Here is a 21,166-nt window from a genome sequence, read left to right as displayed (position 1 = left end):
TCCAAGAAAGGTTTTCCACTGTGCTTAAAACAGGAAAAGGCTTTCCTTTTTTTACCTTTATATTTGAAGTGATCCTGTACAGTATATAATATGTGTGACACCAATGTAGCAACCTTTCCCTAAATTGTATTTCCACGCAGTAAACTCCCTTTTGAAGTGGAGTTCAAAAGCCAGAAAAGGCACGTGGCCAACGGAAAAGGAAGAGCCTCACTATACACTTTGTGCACATCTCAAATCCAACTCCACTTTCTTGTGCAGCCCCGGCGGCAGTAATAACAATTATTACTTAAAAAGGCTATATTTTTACATTCACTTAAAAGGCTATATCTTTTTTTCCTTTTTTTTTTTCTTCCCCTCCAGCCTGTGCGGCCTCACTTACCCTAAGTATCTTCATAAATCACCAGTTACTGTTAACATGTACTCCACAATTCAGTCATCAATCTCCTACCAGGTCAGAGTGAAAACAGAGGGGGAAATGTCTGCTTAGTACAATGTCTCTCTGGTGAATGCAGCTACCACCACCCACTGCTCAAACACACACACACATAAAGTTAAATAACAAACACGCGCTGGCGCACAGCAACCAGAGCGGCCCTGTGGGACACGGGAGGGGTTTCAAGATCGTCATGGTAACACAATCCAAATTCAATTCTGACTTCACCTCTCACTCGGGAAGCCGCTGCCGTATCCATCCATCTATTTATTTGTCCCCTTATTTATCGAACAAGCGCGATCCAAAAAGTTCACCGACTTGTGTCTGCTTCACATCTTGACTTACGAGGACCAGAGCGTGGCGGCAGGCCGAGGCAGACGCCCACGGGGCCGCATGTAAATCTGTGTTTACGCTTAGAGATGCCGTGTTTATTTAAGCAAAAGAAAACAGAATTGTACGCGAGGAGGATTCGCTCCCCTCCGCCGTGACAGTGAGGACAGGACTCTTGAGCCCCGTGCAGACAGTGTTTACATGTGCAGAGTGGAAAATCCCTCAGATGACAAACCTCTCCATCACGACATCTGCGTCACAACCGCCAAATCAATCTCCACACTGCAAATTATTTCAATGTCGCGTCCGAAAAAAAAAAACAAAAAAAAAAAAACACACACACATCTGCACTTGACATTAGAGCAGCGGGATTGAAGGTGCTTTTGAATCATTTCCCCTTTTAGCCTGTGCAACGGTGTACTTACAGTAGACCATGTATCGATGTAGCCTTTAATCATCACCGCTGCTTGAATAGGGGCTTCATAAAATATCAAATGCATTTGCAATAAAGTGAAATAATATGCAATTAGTGGTGGACGGACTAGTAATCCTTTACTTGAGCAGAAAACCAGTACGTCAAAATATTTTATTTGAGGTTCAACTCCGAAAAAGGCAGGGTAAAGGTAAATTGCTCTACATTCAGAACTACTTCTAACTGGAATTGCGGTTGTCTAAATTACAGTTTATCCAACCTGCTCCTTATTAATGTTGACCCTTCAGTTGTGTTGTGGTTTTGTTTTGTTTTTTTCATTCATTCAGAACTGGTAAAAGTTGCCTGTTTTGTCGTCTCCTTTCATGTATCTGTGCTGTTTTGTTTTTTTTGGGCCAAGCCGCTCTTTGAAACTAGAATTAAATTAAAACAATTATAAATGAAAAAATGAATCATGATAAAAGTTTTTGCAAAAAAAGTTCTTCCACAGTGAAATGTTTCATCGACAGGCAGTTTGCACAAGTTATTAAACTTGTGACTTCAACAGAACAAGAGTTAAAAACCAGAACAACTACTTTTGAACAGGAAATAATGAAGTTAGGTCCTTTCCAGCAGGGCAAAACTTTTAACAAAGTTGCCTGTCTGTGAAGCTCTTGATGGAAAAGTGCATCATCATCTTCATCATCATCATCATCATCATTACGAAAAAAGAATTTACAAACTAACATTGACACCTGTTCTCTAAACAATTCCACGCCCTCATCGCCAGCTGCAACTAGTAGCGGGACGGTTCACCTCGAGGTTGCACTGTGTGTGTGTGTGTGTGTGTTTTGTGTGTTAGGGGAGGGGGGGGGGGGGTGAGGGTCGGGAGGCGGGTTGGGGGGTTTAGGTGTGTGAGAGTCTTACCTGGCAGCAGACCGCCCTCCGCGCTCTGCCTCACCTCTCCCTCCTGCCCTGGAAGAATTCTCTCCACAAAACAAGGCATTTTCTCCTCAACTGCTCAGCGCCGGGGCTCTGCTCTCTCTCTCTCCCTCCCTCTCTCCTTCACACTCTTCTCCTCTTTCCCACTCTGTGCTCCTCATCCTACTCCTCCTCTCTCACTGTCTGTCTCCACTCCACCTCCTCCCCCGCCCCCTCCCCCTCTGAGCACAGATGTCGAAGCTGTGCAAGTTTACCCACTTTACCAGTAGGGGTCCCTCATCGTGCTTCTCCACCCCACAGACACGCGGAACAGTGCACACACAGGAAGAGAGAGCCACTTAACGGACGCCCCCCTGTCACTGCTACAATGAGAACCCTGCGCCGAACAGCACGACTGCTGCCTTTGCGTGCGTGCGTGCGCGCGCGCGCGCGCGGGAGAGAGGGACAGGTGTAAAGTGGGCGATTTGCACACGGAGCTGGCCCTCGGCCGTTTCCAGTCCTGCTCGGCGTGGCTCTGTCTTGGCTCCTGGCCCCTCAAGTGTGTGGTACTTTTAGAGTGTCTCTCTCCCTCTCTCTCTCTCTCTCTCTCTCTCTCTCTCTCTCTCTCTCTCTCTCTCTCTCTCTCTCTCTCTCTCTCTCTCTCTCTCTCGCGCGCGCGCGCGCGCGCGAACACGCACTCACACAAACACACTTTCACGCACTAAGGCAGAGTTACAGTGCAACACCAGCTGCTGAAAGGGGAGGAGTGTGGAGTGGGGGGTTCTGGACACACAAATTTCCACTCAAACACAACACAGGCTATCAACTGTTTTGTGCTGCTGTTAACAGTGATAACACTTGCTTTGTGTCCTATGCGCGTGTGTGACTAGGTGTGTGCGCATATGTGCATAAGCACACAAACACACCACGGGCGTCTGCTGGCGCTCACATTTCAGGATTTTTTTTTTTTTATTATTGAAAAAAAGCAGTGCTCATTGACACTGGCCTGTTAGATTTGAAGGCTCTCGGCTAGTCTGCGGTGGGGAATTTCTAGTTTCTCTCCTACTTGAGGGTCACTTTTCACATCGTAATATCAATACGGAGCACATGAGCTGTTCCGCTGAAGAGTGTCATCTCTTGTGTTTGTCTTCGGAAAAGGGCACAATCCCCAGAGGACAATAAGTTCCAATGTGACTGTCAAGAGTCTAAACAAGCCCGTGTTTGCCTTCCATGTGGCTGCATCTTGTTAACGCCAAATTTAACGTGTTTGCTTTAAAAACATCATGCAGGGGAAAGAAGAAAATGATTGTCTAGGACTCGACAAAGGGGTGCAATGTCTCATTAGCAGCCGAACGGCACAGCGCATTTGTCAGATTCTGCTTTGGAGATAAGGAAGCACTGAGATGAACTCAGGCTGGAACTTTATCCTGCTCCCATTATTATTTTTGTTTTATCAAATATTGCTCAACTTGTAAAGATGGTTTATAATGCAGAAAGCGCTGATCGCATCAGGTTGCCACGCCATTAAAATATCAGAAGTCTCATTATCAGGTCAAAGTTTGTCTGAGGACTTGTTTTTCTATTTATTGCTGCCAGGAACAGGATAAGGTATCTGCAGTCAAGACGAGATATCCTGGACGCGCTCTCATTTGAACAAAGGGTGGATCACCTTTATTTGAATCAAACAAAGCCCTCTAATGACACAAAAATTGTGGGCACTAGTTGACAGATGAGGCTCAACGCCCTGTCAGACGACTTTCTAAACCGTGACAAAGTGTCATACTGTAAGGCAAAAAAAGGATGTGAAAAGAGCAGGTCACGGATGTTGAATTAAGTACGTGCTTGCAAAGCTCGCTCTGGAAGCAGGGCTGGAAACAAAAAAAACCTTTTTAGCCGAATGACAGAAAATGATTGCTATTTGCACAAAAACACTGCACGCTGGGGAAGTAGAAGGCAGAAGCAGTACTAGGTGATGGAGGAGCGGCACAAGGGCAAGTAAAACATCCCTTAAATAGACTACAAATGAAGTCACTTAACACCCACTCGCCTCCCTCGCCGCCCTGTGCTCTGTGTGTCTACAACAGAAAAAGTCTGTTTGACTATCTCGCACTCAGGTTCATGCTTGTCTTTTTGCTGTTTTCCCCGTCTAAACAGCCACCTCGCCTGTCACGGGCGTATTCGCCTTAAATTGCTCCTTTTGACAAGTGATCTGTAAATAAAGCCGGATCCTCAACTTCCCGCTGTCTGTCGCTGCCGCACTTTCTACCCGCTCTGATCTTTGCGCTCCCCTTCCTCTTCCCCAAAAAACTCCACGCTGGAGACATGAAGGTCTCCCTGTGACCCATCCCCCTGTGCATGCACACGCCCACACACAAACAATCATAGGCACACATTTGCCCCATAACACCCCCACCCCCCAACTCCATTCCCCATGCCTCTATAAAAACACAAATATGCTATAACTCAGCCAGCGATGCCACATAGCCTCCATCTTGCCCCGCACCGAAGGGGGGGTGGGGGGGGTGGGCGTTGGGGGTTGTGGGCGTCAGGCCTTTCGGGAAGGTCACCAACAAATGGTTTTCCGATTCACTGCCCCTGAAATAATTTTGTGTATTAAAACCTGAATCTGCACTTTCTGGCCTGAAAGCTTTTCTAATTATTGCGGTGTCCTTGGGACAGACACAGATCCTTCACACGCCGGGGGAAACAAGCTATAGAGCAAGCACTAGAGCCTCAAACACCCCCTCGGCCGCCCTCCCTCCTTCCCTCCCTCCCCCCCCCCTCCGTCTCCCCCACCTTCCTCTCCCCGCTTTACAGCCGACCCCCTCTCTCCCCAATCTGTTTTCAAAGCGTGTCTGTCCTTTATTAAATTGTTTTCTTTTCCACATTATCAGTTGCCATGGAGACCCCATCTCTCGGATTATTTGAATTTCATTATATCTATTGATTTGGGAGCATTTCATCTTTTTTATTGTTTTTCTGTCAATTTTCGAAACGAATAACCATCTAATTTGCGTCAGCGCTGATTATGTTCGTCCCTCAATAGAGGTCGGCAGCTGCGCCGGGGAAACAAATCAATGGAAAAACATCATAAAACTCGAAAGTACAATCAACCGGGATATGGGTGACATTCCGTGGTTGCTGAAACGAAGTCATCAAAAAATATATACTTTTTTTCCCTCTCCTAGCGCCTCTGCATGTGCATGTGGGGGTGTAGTGAAGAGGACACATATGCGTCTGGGCGGATATATTACTATATCACACTATGGTACATTTCCATACTGATAGCAGCCCCTCCCTTCCAGACTAAAACAAAAAAAAAATGCTTACTGTATCTAAATAATGTATGCAATTTTAGCATTTATATATAAATTTTTTAATAAGCTGCTTGGAGCAAAGTGGCCATTAACAAAACACACAGCTGTCCAATGGGCTAAGCCCAGCAGATCAATTGCGCTTTTTATGACATGATAAAATGCTTTTAAAGCAATTTACGCAAATACGGAAAAAAATGACTCCATGTGCTTCATTTATTCATAAGGACGTGGATTAGAAAGGAAAAACCAAAGTCTCACAATAGCAAGACAGGAGTGATCGTCCCGGTCCTAACTGGAACGGACTTGCTGCCCTCCCCACAAGGACATAAAGTTTCATTACTGATGCACGCAGTCAAAGGCAATTTAGCAAACACAGTGTGCAAAACAAAACATCAGCATATTGCAAGTGTTCTTGTATTAAGCGGACCTTGCATGTTGTTTTCCAATTTTTATTCATTTTTGTGGGGCAGGGTGTCGGGTGATGGATTTTTCCTCCCCCTGCCCGGTGTCACCCTGACCCAAAGCCAAGGGGAGGCGGAGGAGGAGGAGGAGGAGGAGGAGGAGGAGGCCTCAGCGACAGCGACGTGCTCTTCCCGGCCAGCAAAGCCCACCCTGTCCACGCGGCAAACTTCTGGGCCTCGCCGCAGAACAAGAACGCCCAAGCGCAGAGAGACAACAGGCCCGCGCCGTATTTCACTTGATCCCATCATTTCGCATTTTGGTGCAGGCGCACATGCACGCATTCAAATGCACAGGAGTATTGATGGGGCAGCGGGAGGAGGGGGGCTGGTTGGGGCAGGCAGGGCCATTTGGAGGCTAATCTTGTTTCAAAGCATCCTCTCTTCATGTGCCAACAATGTGCCGCAGCAGCCCCAGCAAACACTGCTGCTTGAAGGCCCCATGTTTGCAACACATGTCAACATTTGACAAAGCATTACTCCGCCACCCCCACCACCCCCCCACAAACAATATTCTCCAGCGCAGGCCTTTGAAATGAATGCGCTAACAAATGAGCTTTTTATGTTTATTTGTGCGTGGGTGTGTCAGAGGGGAGCGAGAGACATATCTTCTTTTATAAGGCAACGGTTCTCAACTGAACACAACGAGGCCGAGACACAAAAAGAGGAAGAGAGGAGAAAGAATGTTTGGGGAGGTGCAATTCGGCTGCCTGGGCGCAAAACAAGGCAGGAACACGGGCGACAGGATAAACACTATTTTAATACAGCGGCTAAGAACCGTCAGACAGTAATTACAGACTTGCCCCGGCCGTGACAAAAAAATCTACAGACGGCGTTTGGCAGCGCAGGTGTGCCACGTCGTTGTCAGTGGCTCTCCCAATCAGATACGTATCGGATACGTATTCGACCTTAGTGACAAGAGCGAGAAATGAGCAGCGCTGTTTTCGACAAGCATGTGTTTGCAGTGCTTATTCTCCATTCTTGACAGTGTTATCACGTGCAGTCAACGAAGCGGGGGGCAGGCTTTGGGGTGAAAGTTTGGTTGGGCGACTGAAGTCTTTTTCGCTACCCTTGCAGTTTGGGCTTTCCACTCCTCGACCTGCAAAGATAACACGCCCGAGTCCCAAACAAAACATTCCCACATGTTTGTGCCTGCGTGTCTCTGACAACTCCGTCCTGGCGCTTGGTTTAAGAAACCTGATGCGCTGACAGCTTTGCTCAGCAAAGCGATTTATTCTTCCGTTTGGCGACGACGTGTCGTCGTGTCATAAATGAGGCCGACTCCTGCGTCCGAACGCACAAAGGTTCTCCTCATCCGGTCAGGCGCAGTAAAACACGTCGATGTCCGAGCGTCTAAAAAGCACAATTACAGAGGACCTCGACTGAATAATTTAAAGAGTATAATTATTGACCTCTATCTGAATTCCTCTGAAAGCTACATTAAGATATAGAAAAGCACGGGAGGTGGAAGTGGAACTGAGGGGAAGTGTGTCTCCCCAGGCCTCCCTAATGCACTCTCCTGCTGTACTCCGACTTCCTGTGGACCCCTAATGTGCCCGCTGCTCGCTGGCCTGATGAAGACTGAAGTTAATGAGGCCCCTGTTTCTGAAATGAAGAATCACTAAAACCATCAACATGCATTACAATCAAGCCGCCAGCCCCGACAAAACCATGCCTTTTGCATGTCGGCAAACACACACGCGATGCTAACATGACTGTCCCTCATCAACACACATGGACGCAAATGCCACCCACTCTGCACCCGCAGCCTCTTCCTCCATTTTCGTACCACCTTGAGTTTTGCTAGACTGTACTAGCCTGAGGAGGAGGAGGGGTTACACGAGACGGTGGGCTTTTTTTTTTTTTTTTTTTTTTTTTCGGTGGGGCTGTGTGAGGGTTAACTGTCCCTCAGGGGGCTATCAGTGAACTGGACAGCCGTCACTGCTGGTGTCCCCGGTTCTTAATTGACAACCTGGCTCTGACAGATTAACAGCCAGTCGAGAGGAATCCATGGCCCAGGACACAATTAAAATAATCACTTTTCTCAAATTTGCCTGTATGGGTGTGTAGAGTGTAGATAAAGTACCAACACTGTGAGCGTGCCTGCGTGTGTGTGTGGGTGTGTGTGTATACTGGGGGGGTCGGTGAGAGCAGCGGCAGACTTGGGGGAGGATATAGCGAGATGAGACCTTTTTAATTAAAAGAAAATATTTGTGTTTGCATACTATCGGGGTTAGATCCTGGGACAATTCTGAGAAAACTTGTCGTTTAATAGCTTGATTTTGAGTATTTCACATCCTCGTTGCGTATATGCATTTTTAATATCTCAATTAAGGGTGTAGGTTTTTGGACTAAAGCCGTACAACTACAATGTACTCTACAAACAGGAAGCTGGAGAAATCCACATTTGTTCTCCCGCACGCGTTATTTTCCTACAAAGAAGAATCTGAAGAGGTACTCGATAGGGGATTGCGGCCGTCTATTGTGTTTCAACGTGGAAGGATAGAGGGCCGTGAAATAATTAGGCGACTTCTGCAACATCCTGAATGCCAAGGACAGGTGGATTAAAGTATTAAAACAATCGCATTTCGGTCTTGAAATAGTCCTGTGCACGACTCAGCAGCATGCGCATCCGTTCAAGTTCAGCTGGCAGCTCCATAGCGCCACGGGAGAGGGAGAGAGGGGAAAAAGCCCAATCCCATTAGCTACGTGCAAGCATCTCAGCAGACCTGCAGGAAACGTGAGCAAATCTCGCTGATGATTATCAAGCCCCGGGCTCTCACGTGATAATACATTATCGAGAGTCTGCCCTAATTTGGGTTTACGCTGCTTTACAAATTTGGTGCTTTCCACATGCAACAGTGTGTTTACTGACATCCAATTGAAGGAGCAAGCAGCGGAGAACAACATGACCGAGGGTTAAGACAAATGTTGACAGTGGACTTAAATTAAACGGCAATTGGAAAGAAAGAGGGAAAGGGAGCGTGCGCGCCCGGCGAGATCCAACAAGAGCCGTATGAAAAGCCCTTGATTGGAATGACAAAATGAAATGTCTTGAGAACTGAAGGATTGCAGGATTAATACAGAGAGTTTGTTTTCTTGTATTTTAGCCCATTTAAATATTACAAACACCATTCGGATTACGATTGGATCCGTGCAAAATGTGCATTGCTGTTATTTTGGTGTGTTTCTACATGTACGTGCAATACCTCTCAAATAGTGACAAAACCCAATTTTGCCTTGTAAATCACATTAATCAAGGTGAGCTCATTGAAGACGCGTAAGCCTATTAGCCCACCTCCTGCCATCTGCAGCCGCCACATTACAGTGCAGAAAGTCTTCCACCTCCTGGAAGGAGACCAGGAGAGAAGTCAAGTGCGGTCTGCGCAAGCGACCACTAAACCCTGCCTGCATTGCCTCCACTGGTGGAAATAGAGAGAAGCGTCCGTGACGCAACGCAAAGTGCCGGAACCAGAAAGTTGTGCCCTTTGGTCTCTTAACAAGCGCTGACATCTGACAAATTCCGGGCAAATTGGGGTTACTTAAAGGAAAAGTAGCTCAAGTTTTGTTAAGGCTTTGGCTTTTTCCGAGACGTTCCGCAGCCACTGTCCACATCAGCATCAGAGGGATTAAGGGGACGAGGCCATCTGTTGCCAGAATAAGCAGCAGCCCCGTTGATGCGCCTGGACGCATTGTGCGTCCAATATAGGATATGTCATGGTTGTGTACTTTACAGGAGAAGAGTTTAATCTAAGTTTGGTGGCCTCACTGTATCAACTCTTGGCAGGACTATGCATCATTGGCAAATGCAAGCTACTCGGAATCACCTTATTCAAAAAAACGAGAAAAAAAAAACCAAGGCACTGCAGCTTTCTGCGAACGTAACCTTGTCTTGCTCTCACCTCTAATTTGTTGCACAGTTCCACCTTGCAACATGTTCTCCCCAATAGCGCGATACCTTTCCATCCGAGGCGCCCAGTGCTCGACCCACTTCCGACACGTATTTTCAGCACTCTAATTGTCGTTTAATCACATATCAACCTGTCACTTAAAGACCCCGTTCGCAAGGGGGAACATTTGCATATGTTGTAAAACTAATTTCTATTGAAAGCTCCAGTGCTTGTGAAAGTGGGTGCCCTCCCTCTCTCTCCCTCTCTCTCTCTCTCGCACTCTCTCTCCTACTTTCACACCCGTGCAGACGCAGTTAAGTAGAAGAGAGAGACAAAGACAGTCTTACAAAATTCAATGGTATCTCACCTTTAGAGACGCCAAACCCGATAGTCTCAAATCAGGTGAGTATTTCTCACATTTGTTCACAGTGTGCAGTGACACGTAACGTGTTAGAATAGGGACAACGACAAAAGTGATTTGGAGCGTACGTACTGGCGCGGGCCTACGTGAAGGTGACGGCGCTGTATAGTTTTATAAGGGAGCGAATCAGAGTTAATAATGTAGCATTTTCTCACAAGTTGGGTCCATTTGTTCGCACGCAGATAGCGGTGGGACATGGGATGTTGCCTCTTTTTCTCTGTCACGAGTACATCACATTTACATTATCACCCTTATGTATCGAGCGGCCATGTCGCGCCTGGGTGGTTGAATCAGCGGGGTAGGGGCGGGGGCTTGATTGGAAGTAAGAATCATGTTTTTCGGGACCAAGGAATGCCGGTCCTCAGGAGATCTCCTACTCTAATTACAGAGCCGCGGAAAGAAAGCTCTTTGTCCCACCTTTTATTATATTAATTGATAACACAGGTCTGGGGTTGGAGGAAGGGATGGGACTTGGCGTGTACGGAGGGGAAGGGGGTCTTTTGGGCAGCTGAGAGGCTTTCCTAATCCTGTTAAAGGCCCTGATGGTGGCGTTTTGCTTTCCCACAAACGGAAAAGGAAGGCAGGAGGACAACAGCGCGGCGGCCCGAGAGTCCCAGCAGCGTTGTCTGGGCCTAGACCTTAATTAACTATCTCATCAGGGGGTGCTGTGGGCCACACTGAGACCCTGGGCCACAAACGCCAACAAACAGAAGCTTTAAGAGGAAGTGGCATCTCACCCACGGTGGAATCGTTGGGAACCCCGTGGACCTTTAATACCGACCCCATACCGCTCCAAGCCATATAGATGTCGCGGGACATTAGCAGGGCTATTTTATGGCTGCTTATTAGCTTAGCAAATATTGCACCAGGGGGCTGATGTTTTGAACCGCCACTGAGTTATGGTTTTACGGTGTGAAAATCCAGAATATCCCCAAATAATATACATAGCTCTATGTAAGGGGGACAAGATTGTCCAATCTTATTTGTCACCGGTTAAGTAGCCGTAACAGGCTTTGTCACGGCTGTAATCTGCTTCTGCTTGTTTGGGGCCAACTTGCAGACAGCAGTAGCGTGGAAATACAGGCACACTGGTCCCAAGATATCTGAATATGTTTCGGGGAATTAAACTTGTATATGGATGCGCACGCACGCACGCGCGCGCGCGCTCACACGCACCAGGGTTAGAGGTGTTAAGTCGGGGCCAGCGCGGCTCATTGAAACGTCCATCTTAACGCCACCCAGGTCCCTCGTCCCCCCCGCCCTGCCCTCTGACAAGCGAGATGCTTTCAAGACTGTCATAAGCATTTTCCGCAAAGCTGAGGGGAGGACAAGAAAAAAAGAGGGACCTGCCACTGTCACATATTTGTGCGTGCACACACACTCGCGAGGCTGTCAGGTAAATTAGATCTGAAAGCTGACAATTTCTGACCATATTTCCTTGATTATTTCGAACAAATGCACACCAGCCGCTCTAAGGAGATTAAAGTGACATAAAAGTCCCGAGTGGGAGGAGGGAGGGCAGAGAATCCAGGTCACCCCCATTTGTCCCCCTGCCTGACAGCAGCTATATCGCTAACCAATCCAATAAAAGTCCCCCTTACCCCTCCTGCTTTTGCTTTAATTAATTTTACAGCTAGCTTGCTTAATTACTTTCAATCAAAATCCTCTTGCCATCACAAAATTAGAAATGGTTCAACTCCATTAGTCTAAATTCTTCATTTACATACACAAAGACTGTCAGCTCTTGCAAAGCAAAGGGCCTCCTGCTTGATGAGATTGTTTTTTCCGCACACTCTCTTGTTCGCACATAAGCGCCTACAAAAGCGGTGTTAATTCCTTTTTTTGGGAGAGAGGGAAAGTAGCATAAAATGATTTGATCCCCTTACCGAGGACACCCTCCGCCTAATCAGGGTGCAGGTGATCTGCCGTACAACGTAATGGACAGTCGAGTGCGCGTCTTTGCAACTGTCGAAATTGATTACACGCGGCGCTTTGCGTCGAAAGAAAAACGACTGACCTCAAACAATGCAGGGAGAAATATATCCTGCATGTGTAATGAAGAACCAGAATTATTAAGGCAATGGCTGGCATCATGTAAATGAAGCTAACTAAAGTTGTTTTCCGGGATTAGCTATTATTTCCAAAGCAATAGACGAGCTGCAGATTGCCCCCGCGCAGCGCCCATAAATCTGGCTCCTTTGCGGGCCCGGCTGGGCTCGCCGCGCCGCGCCGCTACTTGGCTCCCGTGTGAAAACTGGCAACGCACAACGGTACAAGCGCCGGGCCGCAGTGGGATTGTTCCGAAATGGGTGAGGGCCGGCGCACGGCCCCCTCCGCATGATCACTCCAACTTGGCACACAGGCAACCTCTCCATCACACACACTGCCCGAGGCCTGCACATCATCCAGAATTAAGGACATGCAGATAGCGTTTGTGCAATGACCAAAGTGAAAATGCAGGCGCACAAGCACACCGCATTGTGCCTCTTTTGCATGCGCGCGCGCGCTCGCTCGCACACACACACACACACACACACGCGCCCGCGCGCACAGTGCGACTGCCATAATTAGATTGTCAGGAGGAGGGCATTAAACTGGTAAAATGCACTCACTACTGCGAAATACATCCCGGCTAAACCCACACTTGCCGATTGCTTTGACTTCGCATGCCTGCGCCGTAAACAACATCGTTTGATGTGGCGCGTTCAGATCAACTTACAGCCGCCGTCCCTTTCATGGAGATGGGAAAAAATAGAACACCTTGAAAATCAAACAGAGAAGCAGCAGTGTCACCGTCTGGAAACATTTCGAAAAGAATTGCCGACAAGCGACCTGGCCTTTTGAGTCTGCAATCACTGGCTTCCTTTGCCCTCTTTAACCAGTCCCCATTAACACTGTTAATTAGCCAAATCCATCATTCTTGGGGTAAATGAAGACTGCCTCTTTAATTCAATTTAATAGGATCATTTCCCTACTCGCGTTCACTTTAGCCCCAGCTGCCCGCCCACTTGTCCCCCACTGTGTCCCACCCCTCCCCAGTACATCTTGACTGTCTTGGCCGTGGCTTCTATGGTCTGGCCCCCTCCCGCTGATGGTGAAGGCGTAATGGCAGCGACGGGCCCACTCGCTGTTGATCTCGCATGTCTTGTCTTGGCTCGGCTGGTGGCGAGCAGCAGTTCTGGGTTCCCATTCCGCCACACACACACACGCACACGCACACACACACACACACGCACACAAGCAGTACCAGCCCTGCTCACCGGGGCTTAGCTAATCTTGTCACATCAGGACACAAGGGCTGAGTTGAGGCCTTTAGCAACTTCCTCCCACCCTCGTTATGCACTACCTCCATGCACCTCCGCGTCTTCACTGACTCGGCTGACTCAAGCGCTCACTCACGTTCGTTCTCCCTTCTTGTCCATTTCACAAGGTCACAGGTGCCAAGCACCATCAAATGAGTGGTGAAACAGCTGATGACTTATACACACACATATACATACATAATATGTATGTATATTATGCATATATATATATATATATGTATATATATATATATGTATATATATATATATATATATATATACACGTATATATATATATATATATATATATATATATATATATACACGTATATATATATATATATATATACACGTATATATATATATATATATACACGTATATATATATACACGTATATATATATATATATATACACGTATATATATATACACGTATATATATATATATATATATACACGTATATATATATATATATATATATATATATATATATATATATATATATATATATATATATATATATATATATATATACATATACACGTATATATATATATATATATATATATATATATACACGTATATATATATATATATATATACACGTATATATATATATATATATACACGTATATATATATATATATATACACGTATATATATATATATATACACGTATATATATATATATATATATATATATATATATATATATATATATATATATATATATATATATATATATACACGTATATATATATATATATATATATATATATACATATATATGCATGCTAGAGCCAAGTGGCTATTGAGGGCCTTATGTCATTATTCACCATGGGAGTAAAATTGGCACCATTTCAACATAACGACCCCAACCCCCATGACAAAACACACTCACGCCCGTATACATAGGCACGCACAAGCAAATGCACACAAAATGTTCCCAGACTCTCATTGTTTAATCATTTGAGACAGACTCTGGGAGAGTTTCAAATGATTTTATCCATGATTTAATTTGGTTTGTGAAAGGGTGATGTCAGCACAATGGGAGGCAAGCCTCTAAATCCACTACATTCACCCCAAATGCCTAGATGAGATAATCACTGGTGGCGTCTACAAAAACACTTATTATATTTGCCCATCGCCTGGCTGAAGCTGTTAAAACTCATCAGCGTTATTCCACTTTTTTTTGTCTGGGAAAGGGAGGGAAAAAAATAGCTCGACTTATAGTGAAAACTGTCACTCACCCTGTTTAAAAAGACAGTGCGACATTGTTGTGGCAGAGGGCAGAGTTTAGAAATGGAAAAAGATAGAGCGGATGGCTATCGAGTGTTTATTCAATAGTCATTGCGTTTGCACCCAATACTAATTAAATAAAACACGCACAACTTTCTGATGAACAAGTATAGCATCTATTACACATTTCTATGTGTATTACAATGTACTACAAGCCAAAAGTCCTAAATTGATTACAGTGTTAGGGAGGCTTAGGCATTAAAATTCAGCAGAGGAAAGAAGTTGACAAATGTGAGCTTTTGTCATAGCCTCATGTAATTTTAAATCCAAGCCCTATTTGCACTGCAGCAGGCCTTGTCAGCTGTAACTAGTATTGAGATATTCATGTAATGACTTTGTACTCAACAATAGGCGTGTGAACATAGCAAAGCACTAATGCACTCATATTAAAACAAACCAGCAAAACGTTCACCTCAAAGTCGAAAAACACAGGTGAAATGATGGTGAAAGAAAGAGGGAGACTATTGTTTTTTTTTTTTTTTACAGTGAATAAGCAGGTTGGATTGAGTGTTCTGCAGGGGCCAAGCCCGTGGAGGTACAGGTCAAGATATGGAACACACAAGGTATTCACCTCCCGACAGGATATCCTCGTGTATCAGCAGCAGTAGCCATGTTGACCCGCCCTGTTATTAAAGAGGCTAATCTGTTCAACATGTCAATGTTAGCACTTTTAGCTGCGATTAATAAAAGAAGACCCCGGGAGTGCTGCGTGTGCTTTCTCAGTGCCCCTGGTTGTTTCTCTTTGGTTTGTGTTTTTACTGCCTTTTGCCGTTTGGTTATTCCACATTCCTCTTTCCCATTAGCATAAACAGTGTGAATTATTAACTTTGTTGAAAGAACTATAATCAGTTGTGTATCCCAAGCTGCAAGGTGATGTTTTTCTTTTCACCTTCCTGCCACTGGCAGGGGCTCATTGTAGTTATCCATGAAAATAAATGTCGCTTTATGGTTAATGAATATGGACCATGTGCAGGTAGTGGCAGTTTTTGTGGTTTGTTTTTATTAGTGTTTTTTTTTCTTTTTTCCCATGAAAAGGGCAAAAAAAATAAATAAATAAATAAATAAATATATATATATATATATATATATATATATATATATATATATATATATATATATATATATATATATATATATATATATATATATATATATAAATATCTGTGTGTGTGTAACACAACTGCTCTCTAACAGATTTGCTGTGTAAGTGCCTGGTGCTGTGTCTTAATTTGTAATCTAGTCAAACCAATTGTCCGCTAGCTAAAAAGGTCACAGAGACAATAGACTACACAGCCTCCCGAAAGCAAGGGGTGTCTTTAGTAGCTTCTGTACCAAAGATGTAATTAGGACACCTTCATCTTCAGGGGTGAGAGGGCAGCCGCAAGACTCTCGGAAACACAAGAGGCGCTTTCCATGATGGTAAGCCTGGCCGGAAAATAAAACTAGTGATTTTATACATTTTGTGTGCAAGAAGTGCGGCGGAGGAAGGAAGCTTGTTGGGGAAAAGTGAGTGATGCAAAGCAACACAGGAGAGGCAGAGGGGGGAACTTAAAGGACGTGATTTATCTGGGCTTGATTGCGTGTTAATCGAGGTTACGTGAATTAAGTGGAATCTAATTGGAACAGACACTGGCAGTCTGACAGATCGACATGATGCAGATGGATTGAGGGGGGAGAAGGGGTAGCGAGGGAGAGAGGAAAAGGAAATGGCAGCAAGGAGGATGGCGCAGGCGAGAAAAATGCCATCAAGTTCTTTTTATATTCAAGATGCCAGACGCAAAAAACGACCAAACAAACAAAGAAAAAACAGCAGAAAGTGGAAACACATTCAGCTCACCAACAAGTCGCCGTTCATTACGATTGGCGGCTGATGAGCGATGTAACCCGGCGGACAGGGAGGACACACACGGTTGACATTGTGAGTGACGGGGCACACAGAGTCCGTTGGCCCCTCCCCCCGCAGTTGCCGCAAACACTCATTTCTGCTTTATTGGAAATGAGGGGAAAGAAAAAAGACCCAAAGAGGCCAAGTGGCAGCTGCTGGAAAATTTCGCACCTCAATGAGGGGATGAGCAACTGCTCCACCGATCCTCTTGGTGACAACTGTTTCCAAGGCCCTCTCCCCAAATCTGAGGTATTTAGCTAGCGGACCTGAATGACCCTTTCAAATGTTACCAGCGTAATGGGCTGTAAAACACGACCACCTGTTGCGTGCTGTCAAAAGGCTTCAGAGAAGAGAATTTTGGATTTGGGGGTTAAATATGTTGTTGCACAAACATAAGTTGGGTCGAAGCTTTGCCCTGTACTGGTCTTGGCTCTCAAAGCCGGGCAGGACACGTGAGTGACAGGAAGGGCCCGAAATAACCTGGGAGTTGATTGTGGCTTGTCTCAGTGCCGTTATCTAAATCTGGGTTAAAAATACAGTGGTTCTCCAAGAATGGGTCACTTCTGTTAAGAGCAGGCACAAAATAGGATGGAAATAGCCAATCGATGTCTGAACCGTCGTTAAAATTCAACTAGTATGGCATACGGCGCAGCACAATCAAACCAAGGCCACACAATTCTAATGGGGATCGGCATCAAATTGGACACTTTTGAGCACAAACAGTTGAGCACAAATATATTCAGACTGTAAGTACGACACATTTGGGCTGAATACAAATGTACTTGGTGAATGGGTGTTGGGGCGTTGGGCGTTTATCTGGAAATGAGATCAAAATGTATTATACAATGTTCAAGAAGACCTTGAACGCAACTACAGTAGTGAATGCATAATCCTGCTCACTATCAATAAACAGCGATGGACACTTCTTTGGCTGAGTTACTGAGGCCCGAGCAAAGAACAGAGAAGTGAAGGCCGAACAAACAAGTAGTAGGCATCATTCGGCATGTTGGATTCGACCGCAGAGTAAACTTCCCTCATCAAGACAAAATGGCCAAATTGTTGGTGACATGATCCCGTCACAGTGCAGAGACAGAAGAGTAGATTCGGTCATCCCTTGATTTGATTGACTCTGACTGTTACACTAATGGCATTAATAAGGTCAAAATTGCTATTTTGAAACACACAGTTTTCACTCTCCTCTTTTGGAATTCCTACTCTTGTGTATGAATGTCTATGAGTGTGTGCGCGTGCGCGCGCGTGTGTGTGTGTGTGGGGGTGTGTGTGTGTGTGTGTGTGTGTGTGTGTGCGCGTGGTCCTCTCTACTTTCCTGTCCTGGTGTACAATGTCCTTGCATTGCATCATTTTGCAGAGTTTAAAAACAACACTTGACTGGAAATTCGACACTGCTATTTTGACATGAGCGCTTTATATACCAGTTGGCCGTCACAAAATATCCAAATATCCTTTGAGACTTTCTTAGAACATATGAGAACGCTACGTTCAGGTTTCCTATGAATTTGTGCTGAATGCGGATAAATAGCGGACAGCATATGGGCACGTGGGCTGGCTCTAACATTGAGAGGAATGACACTCACTGTGATCAAGGACATGAATTGCTCATTGATTTTTAGGGGCCAGCTTAACTATCCATTCCAATTGATTTTTAGCTTTGCTGCATGTGCGAGTTATGGCACTTTTAATGTATCATCTCTATGTGTACTCATCTCCCACTGCCAGAGGATTTACAATAGCCTGCGCAAGAGCATATGTGTACTTGAGGGACACGTATCGCTGTATAATATTCCGAGAGGTACATGACGTAAAATTCTAATTTGTTTCATAAATAGTTCAAAAGAAGAATCATCTTTAACATTCCTTTTTATACCTGAGATATAATGTACGTATGAACTTGGTAAATGCACCGCTGGGACTAAACTACATCATTTTATGTCTGGATTCATTCATGGGCTTCTTTTGTGCGAATGGAATGTAATAACTTTTCATGTTAAGCAGCATTCATCAGCAAACGTGCTGTATCCCTTTGACTCGTACCAAGACGACCAAAGCTGAGAACTTTATAGCAGCTAATCTTTTCACAATGCTTATGGTGATATTATCGTGAAAGCGGGATTACCTGTCAACGAAATGATCAATAATCAATGATTTGCTATGTCGGAGCAATGCGATACAAAACAGTCTAAAGTCATCTGTCAGGTAGAAAGGCATTAAAATAGAGGCTCATTCTCCCGCACCCAGCTTAGGTTTCACTGAGCCCGGGATGCGTTTCAATTCTCCAGCAAAAGGCTAAGCTCTCACATGATATCATCCTCTCAATGGTGTCCCTTTCATGTTTCAAACAACGCCAATTGAATTTTTTTTTCTTTTTTCCAAAATGATTTGCGTTGAAGCTTTTGTGAGGTAACGGGGGAACAGAGACCGCATGAAGTACAATTTACTCCTTTTAAAAAAAAAGTCCGCTTAATTAATGTTTTACAAGTGCTGCTGTATTCTTAGTGAAAGAAAAAAAAAAAAAGCGGCTATGAAAGCCAGCAGGTTCAGATTACACACGCTAATTGAAATTCTGAATTTCTAAGACAACCTCTCTTTTTTCTGTCTCTATTCTCTCCGTGCATACACTAAAAAGTGAGCATTTTGTAGTTCACCAATAACATAAAATCATTTAAGTAATAAGAGCTTTTCCTTTTTCTCCTCTCCTCTTTATTTTCATGGTCTACTGGTGAGTTCATGAGACAGCTTAATAAAGCAGTAAATGCGTTGGTAAGGCGGTTTGTGTGTGTGTGTGTGTGTGTGTGTGTGTGGTGTGCGCGCGCGCATGTGCGTGCGCGTGTGTGCGCATACGCGTATGTACATGCATGGTCTTGTGTTTTACCTCGACTGGGGACCTCAAAGAAGGCTGGTTTTACTGAAGCTGCCTTACCTCATGAATGAAAAGCAAAGTGAGTAATGCTGAAAGCGTAGCCAAAACAGAGAAAATCCCATATCTCTTAGGTGGACACTAATAAAGCCCAAGAAAGTTCGGTCACATAGCTAAAAATAATACAAAATAATCCATGTTCAACAGAGCAACTAATGATCAGCTCAACCGTGGCAATAAATATCTGATTGTAATTTGGAGGGGTGACTGCAGTAGGCACAGGAATTACGGTGTTTTTAAAAATGTCAACCTTGATAACCTTTGTTCTGGAGTTAATCATTGTTTCCCTTTTATATTTATCCAAACTCCCTTCTTTCAATAGGGCATTATTTTATTGGCTTGTTTTGCAAGCATTACAACTTTTCATTCCCCCCCCGCCCCCACCCTCCAAGGTCAGGTCCTAGTGTGCCACGAGGAGTATTTGCACACGGGGCTTTTCAGGTCAGTTCTATTGTATTTACATCAAATAATTTTTGATAAGGGATGTAAAAGACCTATAAACCATGCATCATAAACGGGAGGGGTGTAGCTGAAATATGGATGAAAGATCAATGGTTGATTCTTTTCTTATCTGTTGATATTTAGATTCAACTCTCTTCATTCCCTCCCACTCATCCAGCAGCCCTCTCAGCCAACGAAGCTCCGTCTCACTGAGCAGAGTAGACGCTTGTTAGATTTAGTTCAATGGCCTCCCAGTGCGGCCGGCAAGCAAGCTCTTGTTTCATAGAAAAGTACCTCCCCTGTTATCTCCCTAGCACTATAATCACTTAACAAAGACTTGGGCATTTGCACAAATTAAAACATCAATAATGCATAAGTGCTTTTCAGTTTTGAGCTATAGTGTCCCGGTATTGGGATGAAATACCCCCTCTGACAGTGGAAAGAAAAAAAATGATGGCGCACTATCAGCTATCTCACGCTCAGGAAGGGCCACGGCTGTCCCCTGGGCACACGACCTCTCTCCGATTATTAAGGCCAAAACTTGGGACAAACGATTGGGATTTGTAACAATGCAAATGGGCATGGGCTGAGAACCATGTGGCTTTTTTTTAAGCAAGCAAGGAGGCACTAAGTGCTGGTGATGCATCAGTGCAAACAGGCAACACCCATAAGTGGCAAACGCGTTGGCATCCCTCCATGAACAACACCGCAGCCACATCCCGGACTTTAACAAGTTTGATCAGTTATGTGGCTTCATCCCTCGATTTCTCCCAGAAAAATGGTCAGCGCCGTGTTGCTCAGAAAGTTTGGAATCTGGGTTCTCTCTGGGGACGAAGCATATTCGGCGATTGTCGAAGATTATCCCCCCCTCGGTCACAATCGGATGCCCCTTCAACAAGTGCATTCATCAGTCATCCATTGATGGTGGCGGAAATGCCAGGAATCATTTTTGGAAGTGGGGGGTTATGCCCCCTCTATCACAGCAGGATGCCCCTTCAACATGCACATGAATCTATTATGGATCAGTGACATCGGCGTGTTGGTGTGCCCCGGTCCAATCCAAACATGTATGGTGTTTAACTCGTTTACAGTATGAAACCATTAGTCATAAACTGACCAGCCAA

General features: G+C 44.9%; 1 protein-coding gene across 8 annotated transcripts in view; it reads right to left on the bottom strand.

Moving 5' to 3' along the window:
• casz1 (castor zinc finger 1) overlaps positions 1 to 21,166 on the bottom strand; it is a 215,964-nt gene that overhangs the window by 52,271 nt on the left and 142,527 nt on the right. The window contains exon 1 of one of the 8 annotated variants that reach the window (XM_086051124.1): positions 2,100 to 2,411. The exons of 4 other annotated variants lie outside the window; for them this stretch is intronic. In XM_086051124.1, coding sequence (XP_085907250.1) covers positions 2,100 to 2,178 — 79 coding nt within the window. In that variant the 5' untranslated portion in view covers positions 2,179 to 2,411. Of the gene's footprint in view, positions 1 to 2,099; positions 2,412 to 21,166 lie in introns of those variants that run through there. 3 more of the 8 variants (XM_086051133.1, XM_086051178.1, XM_086051184.1) reach the window with 3 other exon arrangements.

Source organism: Filicampus tigris, chromosome 1 (assembly GCF_054856515.1).
Source record: "Filicampus tigris isolate MCC_2025a chromosome 1, RoL_Ftig_1.0, whole genome shotgun sequence".
NCBI classification, from domain to species: Eukaryota; Metazoa; Chordata; class Actinopteri; order Syngnathiformes; family Syngnathidae; genus Filicampus; species Filicampus tigris.
The sequence above is the reverse complement of the archived record's forward strand: the minus strand, read 5'-3'. Positions and strand labels throughout refer to the sequence as shown.